This window comes from Actinia tenebrosa, unplaced genomic scaffold (assembly GCF_029948245.1).
Source record: "Actinia tenebrosa isolate PJP-AT-01 unplaced genomic scaffold, QUT_ActTen_1.0 PGA_scaffold5__44_contigs__length_20552954, whole genome shotgun sequence".
Lineage (NCBI taxonomy): Eukaryota > Metazoa > Cnidaria > Anthozoa > Actiniaria > Actiniidae > Actinia > Actinia tenebrosa.
In genome coordinates, this window is record NW_028292582.1 from 19050421 (window position 1) to 19064970 (window position 14550).

The following is a 14550-nucleotide window of genomic DNA, read 5'->3' on the forward strand; positions in this document are numbered from 1 at the left end:
CTGAGTCCTTTGTTTCAAACCTCGGTTTTTCGAAAATTTGAACGAAAGTTTTAGACAAAAAATATCAAGCAAACAACAGAAGAAAGTAACTTTTACACATGAGAATGACAAGTTAAACTTACCTTGAAATAGAAAAGCTATAAAAATATAGAATTTAATCAAGAAAAAGCAACAAATATCTGACAGATGTCTGACAAGTTTACAAAATGTTTTTTTAAGATGATATCGTGAAAAATGGATTTCGCGCGTTTTTGTTTGTTTTTATACTGATACCGACACGCGCGCGCTTAATTTTGGCGCCAAATAAACCGGAAGTAAAAGCAAATAATAAAAGGCAGCTAAAATAGATATAAATTTACAATTTACAAATATTTACTATTAGAAATAGTCAAAACGTTACAAATAAAAATGAAATTCCATTCCTGAACTTTTTTCCTCTTTTAATAACTGGTTTTAAAAGCTTTTTCTCTAAAACCGGAAGTAAAGATGTCTGTAGGTGCGTTTTAATTGTTAGGGACAACAGTCCATTTATCTCCAAAAAGAGTGATTGTAAAATAATTTTTCATGAGACTTTTGATAGCTATTTTTTACCAAATATATCCTAAAAATGCCACAAAATGATTTCAAAATATTTCAGAAAATAATATGAGAAGGTAAGCTTAAATGTTTTTGTTCTTTTTTATCGTTAAAACGTCGCTTTCTTTGCTCTCTTTTTGAGTTGAACTTCGTAAACTAAGTTAAATGTCAACCATAGATACACTTTTAGCTTACCTTTTATAATTCTAAGTTAAACAGATTGTCTTAAAACTCCAAAATGATAGATTTTCCCTTCTCGTTCAGACTACTTTGAGACAGTAAAAAAGGGAAACCATTGCATTAGAAAGATAGATGAGGTGAGAGTTTTTCCTGGCCAAGAGGGTGCCTAGACTGAGATTTGCTCAAGCCTTCTTGCTGACTAAAATATGGACAACACTGAAGACGTAGAAAATATGTCTGACTTGTATCACAATGAGGAATCCATGATAGCATATGATAACAGATGTGGATATAACACATTAAAAGAGGAAGGACCAACAGCACAGAAATCACAATGGTATTAAAGCCTTGAAATAATATTTTATGTTGGTGACAATAATTTATAAGCTAAATTTTTTTTCTTTAATTCTTCAAATCTATTTCTTTGTGACATTTCAATAAAAAAATGACTTTTGCATTATTGTTGTAGCTATGAGGATGGTTTTTACAGCTTCCCAGAAGCAAGTACCTATATTCAAAATTTTCTACATGAAGACAACATGTCTTATTCAAGCACTCCTGATGATCTCGAGGCCACCTCTGCAGTTTTTCAACAATTTGGTAAGTAGAAGGATTTTGAAGGCTATGGATTTGCTAAGTCAAAGGGGTGGAAATGGGTTGGGTCAAAGACATTTATGGAAGGAAATATATAAAGGGGGAAGTAAACTCATAGAGAAAAAACATTGGAAAATAGGAAAAGGGGTTTATTATAAGTGTGTGACATAAATGACTGAGGGTGAGATATATTAAAAGTTGGGTTGAATTACCTCAACCCTAACTCACCTCTCAATAATGAGTAACCTTTTTAAAAGTCAGTCATTACCTTTATTTTATATTTGAAACCCAACACATGCACTTCTCACTTTGTGTGCCTTTTGGTTCTTATTACGAATACACTTGAGAGCGACAGAGCGGAAAAACCGGACGCATGCGCATTAGAGACTATTTTCATGAGCAATCCAATATGGCGGACGAGAGGCGGTAAAAATCTGTCTCTTGGAAAATTGCTCTGAAAACGGACAAAAACGCAGCAATGACACTCAAAACTTTAGAAAACAACTCATAATTCGTCAGAGCCCTTGATCTTGGTAGTTTTTTTTGAAGCTTTTTGTCGACTTGACGCCAAAATAAGGAATTCTACGACTTGATTCAGAAGGACTTCGATCGCATCTCCTAGTGTTCGATGACAAGTGGAAAATCTTCAAATATAAGGACGGACATGGATATATAAGCTTCATACTTCGACAAAAGAACAATACGTGAATGAACTTAAACATATCAAAAAGCATCCTAAAAATTTTGATACCATTTTTCAAACGAGGCATTTGAACTCACGACACGTGGGCCGAATAAACGTAAGTTTACCTACACTGCTTTGCCAAGCATTGCCATTGGAAAACTTGTTTTATTGCCCTTCAATAATATTAAATTACTGTATTTTGAGTTTGATGAGCGTGAAATGTTCTTTTATTAATGATAAACATCAATTTTCTTGGACCATTCGTCCTCATTTATCTTGAAGACATTAAAATTCCCGCCTTTTTTCAAGCCCTTTAATAGTCCTTTCGAGTACTCTATTTCAGTGTTCTTTTACCATTTGAAGCGTAAAAAAACAACAAAACCTGTTGTTATCTTGTCCATGAAAAGACCTGCAATGATTCACTTGTCCCTGCCCTCAACGCCTATTAGTGTTTGACGAGATAAGCCCAACCAAAAGGGGTACAAACATGTTCTGGGCATCTGAGTGACGCCGATAAAAATAGTCACATCACGTCTATGGATTGGTATTGTCCACGAAATACGAGAAAGGTATGGGGAAAAGCATTAATATTTCTTTCTTATTATAATTATGTAAAAAAACAGCAACATGTCTAGACAATGTGTTCCTGACCACCATTACATAAGAAAATAGAAAGACAGACACAAACTGAAGGGCTATACTTTTATTGAAGTTCTCAAGTAAGACAGCTTTTTCTTATTTACAGTAAAACCATTTCTATAATATATTGACCTAAAGACTTTTAATCTCAAACAGTTTTTATAGAACCTGCAATGAACATTGTTATATAACTGAAAATAATTAATTTGGAAATTGATTAGCAAAATAAAGGAAACAAATCAGACACAGGAAAAGAGAGATAAAAAGAGATGCAGGAGAGGATAACGGAACTAGGAAGAGCACAACCACTCACTTCTAAGGGCAAATGTTCATTTGGCACATCAAGTAGGGGAGTTTCAACAAGAAAACAGCATGATGAAGCAAAAGCTCTCATGTAAAAATAAAATAAACAGGAAATAAAAACTTAAATCCCCCTTTTAGGCTTACCTTCAACAAATCAGAGAAATGCCTATGCAATCTGATAATATTCTCAGTATATTGATATAGAGGTAAGCTGTTCACCCAAAAAATTATATAGTTGAGTGATGTCTTGAACTTAGTAATGAAGGTCTATCCTTGTCATATTCCAGTAACTGTGATGTCAGGATAAATATCACTAGTACAGATAAATTATATTTGGAAAGCATTCCTATTTTTATATATCCAAAAATGCACCACTGAAACTATATGATTATTTTTGGCCATTAAAGAGCCCACCTTATGCAGAATCAATACTGAGAATATAGTGTTAAAGGCAATTTAAATTTTTACATGTTTATGCATATTCACATACATACATTTATTGACCTTACATACTGGTACACCAAATTGAAAAAATTGTTCATGTTCAGAAACGGTCAAATTATCTAAGCTAAGACTGAAAGGTGTCCTGGGTAACCAATCAATGATGCTAATATTATGCATATTGAAGTTTGCAGCTCTTGAACACAGTCTAATTGAAGTTAGCAAATAAAGAATTTTGTTACTCTTTGTGTACATGTCTGTATATGCAAACATGCTCCAAATAACTAGGATATAGACTACCCAGAACACCCTTCAGTCTTAGCTTCACTCAACCTTTCCAACCTGACAATGGTTTTCCAATTGGCCTATTTCACTAGGATGTCACTGCTCTTTTATGTGGGTGATACAATCACCAAATCCAATAGAAAATTCAACAAAATTTGCTCCTAGCGAAACAGTTTAATCTAAAATGGCCTGGTTTTGAGATATGATATGTACTTAAAATATTCTGAGCGTTTGCTGGCTATTGTACTTCTCTTCGTGGATTGATACGGGTTTTAGAACAATTATTATTTTCAGTGAATTTGTGTTGATTTGACCCCCTCCAATGACCAAGATCCTTTGTGTTTAAACAATCCTTGACTTTCACATCCCCATAATGCCTTGTGTTTTTGGGGGGTAACCAATCAAAAAACTGTCCCAAATTGGAAGGTTTCTTAATTGAATTTATACTATACCTGCTTTTATCTGTACAATACTGATTATCAGTTTATTCATTTTTTCATTATTCAGTTTATTCAAGTCATTTTTGCATGTACAGATCATGAAGAGTTTTGGTCTTACAGAAAATGTATCAACTTATGAAAAAATGTTTAAAATTTGCCTTAAATGTATTTAAGCTTCTATCTTTTTCTGGTTTTTATTTCTTCATTTTGTCTTTGGATACCAAACAAGGTATTTTCAACATTGTCTGATCAGCCTTCAGCAAAATAAGAGGGTTTTTTACCCTCTGGTTATCCCCACAGGGTGCATTATGGGTAATGGCCTCACGGGATTCAAAGCGGGATTAAAAGTACCAAAGCGTTGGCTCTCGTTTTGTTTAAGATAAGTTACCTTTCAAAACAAACTGCGCTTGTTCCAACCAGAAAAAGAATTTTCACCCTGCCTATAACTCGACAGTCGGCGTTATTTTCAATATAAACTGCTGTTTATTTTACGTAATTTTAATTAATACAAACGGCTTTAATGCAATTATGATTAATATTCAAACTTTCAATCTCGTGAGTGAACCTATTTTGCATAAAATGCAAAGCTTTTAATAGCTTGAGCCAAAAGAGAGAGAGAGAGAGAGAAACAAAAGAAAAAGTAACAACAAAGAATCACTAAGTAATCAGAGGTGAGGTGGAAGAATATGCCTCTCTCAAGTAAGATTAACTTTCGTTTATCTAGAAATTATTTTCAGCCTGTTCATCAATTGAAATTTGACTAAGTTGACGCTCAATAACAATAACATGGTAGACTAGGAATAAAGCAAAATATCCTATCCAGAGTAGCTCATGAACAATTTTTGTACCACTTTTGTCATAAGTCCTATTACCGACTGTTTTGGTTTTGCTGTCCTCGGAGTGTTTGATTGTTTTAGAAGGGCACATATAAGTAAGCGAAGAACAAATTCAGAATTGAGCTCACTTCAACCAAAACTTCCAAGAAGAGCGATTTCACAACTGATTTTAAACTCGACCATTGCAAAACTTCCAATGTTTTACTTTACATCAATAAAACCGTTTACAATATGACAGTTTTTCCTAATAGTGTAGAGGTATTAAAAAATGAACACAAAGTTCCAGCCTCTTGACTTTAGCGCTGTTCACACTCGGTAGGCCAGCCAACGCTTTGGTACCCGGGTACTTAGCTTTGAACCCGCTGGTCTATTACCCATAATGCATTACCCCTATTACCTAGTTATATACTACATACTTGGTTGGATCAGAATTTCTGCATATCGCTTTATCTATATATATACATACATATATTTACCCTTATTGAATTTTCTCAACTGAGCTTTCAGTTTCAATAAATCAAAAATGTTTGTGACAGCACCAATCTTTAGGGAGCTGTTCCGACGATTTCTTTAAGAGCTGACTTTGCATTATTATGACAATGGCCATCCTCTTTATGACACACAAGAAATAAAGAAGTTTGCAGTAAGATGTGCTCCTGGGCTGTTTGGCCAAACCTAAGATAGCAAAGATAGTTTTTTAGTTTCAGCAGAACCCATATATATTTTATAATTTAGGTATTATTTTTTTGTAAATTAAGTTCATTCATTCACACAAAGGCACAAGGACTATTCTCTGTTGCCTTGCTGCAGAGTGCATCATTGACCCGCTTAGGGATATTTGGAACAGTGGAGATGGTACAGTAAAACTACCAAGGGAGAAAAAAATTCCAGGTAAAACGAATTTGTGTTTAAGTATTTAAATTACAAACTCAGATGAACACAAACAATTATGTATACTGTGATAAATTGTTTGATTTTACATGAATTTTAACAGCCATATTATTTACCTTACTTTGATGCTACTGTGGACCAAAGAAGTCTTCCACTTGGATATGATTGGGGAGAAGGAGAACCGACTCACAAAAAGCATGTGATTTAGCAGAGCGGAACCGAAGGCGACAACACACTAACCCTGACTTGTAGGCATTTCTTCCACGTCCTCTGCATGCCTGCTCGCACTCCTCGCAACTGCCCCATATGCCATCCTCGTCTGCTACTCAAAGTCCAGACCCTGTCTAGCACTTTTAATGCTGGATTATAAAGGTCGATGATGATGATGCCGAAAGCAACGTGTCGTCGAGTTCAAATGCCTCGTTTGAAAAATGGTTTCAAAATTTTTCGGATGCTATTTGATATGTTTAAGTTCATTCACTTATTGTTCTTTTGCCGAAGTATGAAGCTTATATATCCATGTCTGTCCTTATATTTTAAGAATTTCCACTTGTCATCGAACACTAGGAGATGCGATCGAAGTCCTTCTCAATCAAGACGTAAAATTCATTATTTTGGCGTCAAGTCGACAATAAGCTTCAAAACAACTACCAAGATCAAGGGATCCGGCGAATTATGAGTTGTTTTGAAAAGTTTTGAGTGTCATTGCTGCGTTTTTGTCCGTTTTCAGAGCAATTTTCCAAGAGACAGATTTTTCCCCCTTTCGTCCGCCATATTGGATTGCTCATGAAAATAGTCTCTAATGCGCATGCGTCCGGTTTTTCCGCTCTGTCCTTGAGAGCCACTTCCCTGACTTTATTACTGTTTCTCACAGACACAATATTACGCCAACAAGTACATACAGAAATAGAAGTTTTCAGGGAAAACATAAACAGGATACTGACAAACCAGCAGTACCAATTCAAACAGGCTTTTGACCTTCCAGATCCAACGATAAATACAACTGAGGTAAGAGTCAATACTGATTTTTATTCTGTCTTGGGCTACCTGTAGGTTGTACAACATAGGAACCCCAAGTGTAAAGGTGCCTTAAATAGAAGTCATGGTCTGACAAAATCATATGCTTAGGGAAAGTATGCTTTTTATGGGGGGAAGGGGGGGGGGGGGGGAGCTGAAAGCTGATCTGGAAGCTGAGTAAACGTTTTTTTAAAATAGTTGTAGCCCCTTCCTTTCACTCAGTAAGAAGTGTTCATAACCATCCTATTCAGTCAACAAATAAAAAAGGTTTGACCCTCCACAAAAATTAAAATTTTTACTGATGACCCTCTCCTCTGATGCTCCAGCTCTCCCCCATACAAGAAATGTAAATCATAAAGGGTGGAGGATTTTAAATAGAGGATTTAGATAATATAAGTAAGCAGAAAATGGCTGGGGGTTAGTCATCCTTTAGTGAATTATCAATAACCTCTTTTGAGTATTTGCCACCTGGTCACTTGTAGGCAATGCATGAAGTGCCACAATCAAGTTATGCAGAAGAAGCAAATTCTGGTAGGTAATAGAAATTGCAAACATAGATGGTCTTTTAGTATAGACACCATGGAATGGACAAGAAAATGCTGAAATTTTCATCCCCTTCCCCTCCCTACATTTCCATAGTAGAAAACTTCACACAAATTCCCACTCCTCTTCCCCTTAAGGTGGCTGCCTACTTTTGAACGTTCGATTTGAGCCCACGATGTGCGCGCGCTCAAAAACCGCTGAAAAATCTACAAGATTTTATTGAAGAACCATACGCGTTTTGAGCTTCAACAGGGCAAAACCCTCAAATTTTGCACGGGACTCTATATTTTTTGATAGCTCATTCGAAAAAACTCCTAAAAATCTAGGTTATATCAACATTTTAGGAAAAGTTTAAATCAGGAACACGTGAAAAAATAGATTTTTATAGGGTTTTTTGTTCGACTTTATGAGATTTTTTAAGAGCACCGAAACTACAAAATATGACAAATCAATGTATCTCTTTGTCTTGTTGTCGAAAATATCCATGTATTATTGTAGAATGATTGACTAGCCTTCATTCGTGCAATCATATAGTCTGCAAATAACTATTATCTTATTAATCTTAATTTTTTTCTAATCACTTCCGGTGGCGCAATTTTTACTCCAAAAGCTCGTGCGTAGGTTTCCATTAAATGCTGATTATCTCGAAAACGAGCTCGGGACACGCTATTTTTCTTTCCAGATTTGGAATCAGCATTAAATTTCAATTCGGAAAATCGTAGTTTTAAAAAAAGCTAAATCAATTTCCAAAAGTAGGCAGTCACCTTAACCAACCCCTTTACTTATTTTTAGTATAGAGACCGTGTAATGGGCGAGAAAATAGAAAACATTTGAAACTTTTCATCCCCTTCCCCTCCTAAGATTTCCAAAGCAGTAAACTGTTCCCCCTTTCCTAATTTAGAAAAAAGTAGCACAAATTCTTACACCCCTTCCCCTTAAACACTTATTTTAGAGGAAAGAGTGCTGTTTTTTCAGATGAATCCCAACTCATGCCAGATAAAACCCAATCTGACGGCGACGAGAACGCTATTGGGAGACTGCGTTGGTGAGCGAACATAATGATCTTCATTCATATTATTATCATTCTCATTTTATCAACATCCTACTATAACTTCGCGATATTCAGAATTAATGCAAGTCATCAAAACAAGTTCTGTAGCGAGGTCCATTTTCATTTCGGGGTAGTGTCATAAGCTTTCGACCTGGAATGTGTGGTGGTTTGTTTCAACCATCATTTAGAATACCAAGTCGACTTGGGCAGACTTATGATAATAAGGGCAGGACATCTAACAATCCTTTATGAACGTACTTAAGGCATTTTTCCTTTTCCCAAGAAGATCAGGCAAGCCGGCCTGGTTAGACCTCAGGCATAACACCATCCCTACCCCCTTTTCATCCTACATTATTTAAAATACAGCCAATCAGAATGCAAGAACGACGTTGTATCTTCGGTGGTATTCCACTGTTCCTTCCCATCAGGCATTGCGTCCTAGGCATATTTTCAATGGTGTGGCATAAAATAATAAAGCTGTTCAAACTATTGCTAAAGGTTTTTGTGTAAGCTACATGGTCTGGATGGACCTCATTATATTTACAAACATAACTCGTATTATTTTATATTGCCAAAAGCATGATAGCTATTAAACCATTGCTGAAAATGTTTTTTTGTGTTTTTAATTTATAGGTACCATCTTGAAAACTATCCTTCAGAAGAGAGTTTCACATCTCAAGAAATTCAAGAAGCCGTGCAAAACGACGAAGAAAAACTAACCATGGATTTTCTGGTGAGAATGTTAACTGCTGATTCTGCAATAACTGCCGCCTTGAGAAGAAAAGAATATGCGTCGTAGGAAGGCTAATATTCTGTACAGGTTTGACATAAATGTATTGCGCATGCTTCAAGGCGCAAGTAAGCGCTCATTGATATTAATCCCAGAATTTTGTTAGTCTTACTGGGTCCGCATGTTCCACTAAATGGCAGTTCGTCAAGCATGCCACATCGATATCAAAGTATGGGAGGGTTCTGGGGACGAGGGTAGCCCATACAGAACTCTGAACAATTATGGACACTTATTCTTGCTTTGCTATCAATCCCTAGAGAAGGAAATTACAAAATAGATAGCAATTGTTTTGGAAAACTCAATAAAATTCCTTTTGTCTTAGTTTTCCAACATGATGCCTACGACGTCGTCATGTGAAAATCAAGAATGGATGTATGTCTTAGTATCAACCAAAAAAACGTGTAGATCTGCAAAACTGAATTTTGATAATATTTTTCCAAGATTTTAGGGCCTTGTGTTGCGCAGCATAGGCATGCAAATTTGTGCATTCTTAAGGCCCTGTTACGCGAGACAATTTTTCTTGCAACATGCGATGCAAAGCTGACGCAATAATGAATTGCAAGTTGCAGGTGAGATATCAGACGCTCGCAACTCTTATCGCAACTTGCATTGCAACGATTTCTTGGTCTACGATAATACCGAAATGTCAGCGTGGATATGAAAAAGCTTTGCTCCGATTGGTCATTTTCGACAGTGATTGCATTTCAGGTTGCGGGATATATGTTACGCGCTGTAACTTAATTTGCAACGTTGCGAAAAGTAGCGTTTAATTTTTTCTGCAACTTGCAACGTTGCATTGCACGTGGTAACATGCGCAATCTGTTTTGCAACTTTTGCAACTTGCAATAATAATTGCCTCGTGCAACAGGGTCTTCAGGCACCACGATACATAACTCAACTTTTATTTAGAGTTCAATAGCCCGGGTACGACTACCTTATTAAACAAATCAGAAAATGTTTTGTCGAGTTTCATAAGAACTCCGATTTTTTCCAAGTCATCACGACTAGTATTCGGCTCCTTTTGCCAAGCTGAGCATAGATACTCAAATCACTTTTTTCTGCGATTTTTTCGAAGAATTCTCTAGTAAAGGGAGACGTGTTTAACGAAAACTGCGTTTGAAGGCAATATTTGATTGACTCAGGGTAGTCGTAAAAACTATTCGAAAGTCAGCGATTCAAAAGTGACAAGGCTAAAAAAAAAAAAGGTGTAAGTCCCTTCGGTTGTCATTTCAATATCATACCATAAGACAAAGAAAAGGGTAGGGCTGTTGTTCCATGCATATGACCCTCCCTCTTTAGTCCATGCCTGTATGTTTTTACCTCATTCAGAAACTTTATTATATTTGAAAGACAGTTCCATTATTGCACCCTCTTATGAACACAGGAATTCCGATCCAGTAGGCACTTTGTGTTTACCTTCTAGATTCCATCAAAACTTGTTTTTTGTTCCATTGCAAAACATAAAAATCTGCTAAGTGAAAACTCGTAAATCACGGCTGAAAAGTCAAATGTCCAAGATAGCCAGTTTGTCATAAGCCCGCAAGGGTCTCACCAATCAACATGTCTAATGACTTATAACGCATATCACTTTATTTGGCAAACTTGTGTAGAATGCTCCCATTATGCTCTTAATGATCGAATATCAAGCAAATTTGCTAGAACCTTAATTCTTTTGTTTTTGAGCGTTTGGGGTTTTGTCTCTAAGATAATGGAGCGGCTCTCATTGATCCCATAAACAAAAACAAGAAAAACAAAAGTAACATACTGAATATAAAAGCGAGCGTTAAAAGATAAGCGATGAAGGTGAAGATGAAGACGTCCGTTCCATCGTTATTCGTAAATATTTCGTAATAGATTCGTAGGGAGCTCGTTTACTGAACATCATTTCATGGCCCACAGTATTTACCAGTACACTTTAGTTATAACTTTGAATAGGATGGGCCAGCTTGGTTATTGATGCATGACAGCGTAAGGTAATAAGAGTTAATAAGCCAATATAATAGATCGAGAGAGTGCATAAAAACAGGGCCAATATCTACAAGGTGTCCGCATCCAACCATTAAATCCATTAATGGCTCGAAAAGTACACGGGCTTAGAGAAAAGTATTTCAATTATAAAGAACATTCCCTTCCATTACCTCGCCTCGCCTCTCGTCTCCTCTGCCTTTTTCTTTTCTCACCTCTCTCCTCCACTCATGTCTTGTCTTCTTCTCCCTTTTCTCTTCTTTTCTTCTCTTCTCTCTTTTTTCTCATTAGAAGAATTTTCTGTTGAGCATATCGAGGTAAAATAATCTTGATAACTGACATCCATAAGTTCTTTCTTAGTCTTTAACAAAACAGTCATTGTCGTTACCGAATGAGTAACATAAACGCAGCACATGCAGCAGAAGAGCTATCATGGTGCGTCAGCGCGCTCGTAACGTGCACATGTCAATTACATTCACGCACGCGAAGAAAAACTAGGAAACAAAACAAGTTTATAAAAGATGGTCATCAATACCATCTTTATGTCTACTATGAATACAGTAGCTGTAGCTCAACTAGGATAAACACAACTCAAAAAGAACCACTTATAGTGTTGTATTGTTTAGATAGACTCTTCTCAGAGAATTCAAACCGTGGTCTAGTAATAATAGCTTAGGTTATTGAGATGGCCATGTGTTGATTGTAAGAGTGTTGTGCGGGTATCGCGCTCTTCCACTCGAGTCTTTGTTGTTCACTTCTAGTCGATATTACACCAGAATACACATATACTACATCATAAGTGGTCAATTATACCGTCTTTCTTTTTCAGCACTCGTGAAACACTTTCACGTATGTTTCTTTAATTGTATAGTAGACCCCTTGCGACAATTCACAGAGCACCTCAAACGAGAAGTCAATACAATGAATTTCAATTTTCGTGACAGTAAGCCGGATTTATTGTTTTGTCATCGGCTCCAGAATGAGGTGTATTGGGAACATGCTACGAAGGGTGCATAGGAGAAAGTTTACCCATAACCATGCCCATATACTTTGATTTTTTAACTTGTTTTTACTGCACTACGATCAGAACTCGTAATAACTATTAAGTCTAAATACTATGAAATCTCCCATAAATCAACGTCTCTTTCTTAAACCTTAACTTTGCATACATAACAAGAAAAAAATTGTAACCCATCGCAACCATTTAAGCAAAGAGAATCCTGGAAACAGCCAATTCCTTTGCAACACCGTTCGTTTGATTTTTTTGATTTCCTTTAAGCGCGCAGTCTTCTTAAGAACATTCAATTGTTTCATCTTATTATTCTTTAGGATTAATAATTTTATCATTTCTTCATGGTACTGCGGAGATAATAATAATTCAGTGCTGCGTAGTTTAGGATCATTAGCGGTCATAAAACCTTTACCCAGCTCATCGCGAGTCTCGTTTTGCGCAAATTAATCAGAACAGTGTCAGTAGTGCTCATCCACCGCCTGTCTTATGGCGCCTGGCAGTCGAAGCCAACTCAAAACAATACGTCAATATCTACTCTATGTCCATTAAACCCTGTGTCATATTATTTCATGTAACTTGATGCCTGTCGCCGGCTTTAAAACAATTTCCTCGTCTGTTTGTTAAGCATATGGAGACTTCTTACTTACAAAACGCCCGCTCGCTATCTTATTTCAGGGTGTGGTATTTCTCTTAGAAAAGTTTTACTCCGAATTTAGTTGTTTTTCCAAAATATATAAATCATGTGATTGAATTTTACGACACAAAAACGACACCAAACTATTTTTTTACCACCCCGAGGCATTTTCAATTGTTGAATGCCTTTGTCGCAGTTGGAAAACAAGAAAAAAATCACTATGATCCTGTTTTTTGTTGAATGCTCCAGTAATTGTTTGTCCGATAACAAGGGAAAATATCGGTAAATCACTAATAGTTTTACCAACGACTGCTAAAAGAGAAAAAAGAAAAGTTGGAAAATATCCATATGCGCGAAGTATCTAATTGAAAGTGAGTTTCTGGAAATTAGTATAGAAATTTGGCAGATTAATACACGGTAGACAATACGATTTAAACCATATACATTACAATGGCTTCTCAAGTTTGGCCGTAGGAAACAATATACTTCCGTTTGAAGTTTGAACATTGATAATATGAGTGTTGAGCCCGAAAGACCTGTTATAACATTTATAACTTTTAAGGTTGTTGAGAGAGACATTTCATCTATAATATGATACCATCTTCACAGAAACACTTACTGGATATACTTCCTGTTTTATTAAATTAATCCAACAAACCGGTTTATACTGAGGTTTACTTCTATTGTTGTTATTATTATTTTTCTCAAATGTAGTGCATACCATGTATATCCGTGAAAAAAGATAACTAACAAAATTGTACAAATTAGTGCAAAGTTTTGTAGGTCTACGGTCTACTGAGGTCTACTTAAATTACTAATTTGTGCAAATGTTTGCAATGTCTCTCTAAATTTTTCATGGATTTTTGGTTTGCACTCTGATAACCAATAAAAGTAATTGCTTTGTTAGATTAGGGGAGCATTAGCTTTTTTTTCATTGTTGTATTTTAAAATATGTTTTGTGCACAGTTTCTCTTATTTTCAAACTTCTAAATGTTCCGTGACCATATCTCAAGTTGTTTACTAGTGTTTGTCGATGTGTTGGTGATGTTTCACCTGTCCCGTGGCTAGGGTGTGTCAAGATTGTCTAAGGGTACCTGTAGAAATGATGGTGCCAGAATTCGTATTTGTTGGTGATTAAACACAAACAACCCGTAAAATGATATCCGAATTAAAAGATTTTTCACAAATTAATACCCATTTCGAAAGCACCTGTGTCCTTGACGCCCCGTTCTTGTTGAAACGGGTTTCAGGATGTCTTCAAAATTCGTGGTCAGTTCTGTTTAGTTAACAAGTTAAACAACTCCGCCTTAGTGTCAAAAATTTGACAAAAACTTTTGGCACAATCATTTGTGACGAAAATAAACATATTGGAACAATTATAATAACATAGCATCCTACTGTGAGAGAATTCACGTAGCATTTTGGAGTGCCACATGGCTCATTGCTCGGACCGGCTTAAAAGAATATTATTCCGCTAAAAACTCTACCTGGTTAAAAAAAATTTCCCCCGATAGATATTAAAAGATTAGTATCCAGTAATCAATCATTAATGACATTAAGTTTTTATTGGAAATGTGGTATTCTCGTTTACATATTAGCCGAGAATTTACAACTTTATCCAGCTGCGAAAAGAACTAGGAATGGATCGCATTTAACTTTCTTTCGACA

At 36.0% G+C, this 14550-nt stretch overlaps 1 protein-coding gene across 1 annotated transcript; it reads left to right on the plus strand.

Moving 5' to 3' along the window:
* Positions 1-6649: 6649 nt before the first annotated feature.
* LOC116290703 (uncharacterized) lies at positions 6650-9592 on the plus strand. The gene is made up of 4 exons (XM_031697805.2): positions 6650-6878; positions 7370-7418; positions 8406-8475; positions 9115-9592. Exons 1-4 carry the CDS (start codon positions 6657-6659, stop codon positions 9278-9280), a joined length of 507 nt encoding a protein of 168 aa, XP_031553665.2. The 5' UTR covers positions 6650-6656; the 3' UTR covers positions 9281-9592.
* The last annotated feature ends 4958 nt before the right edge of the window (positions 9593-14550 follow it).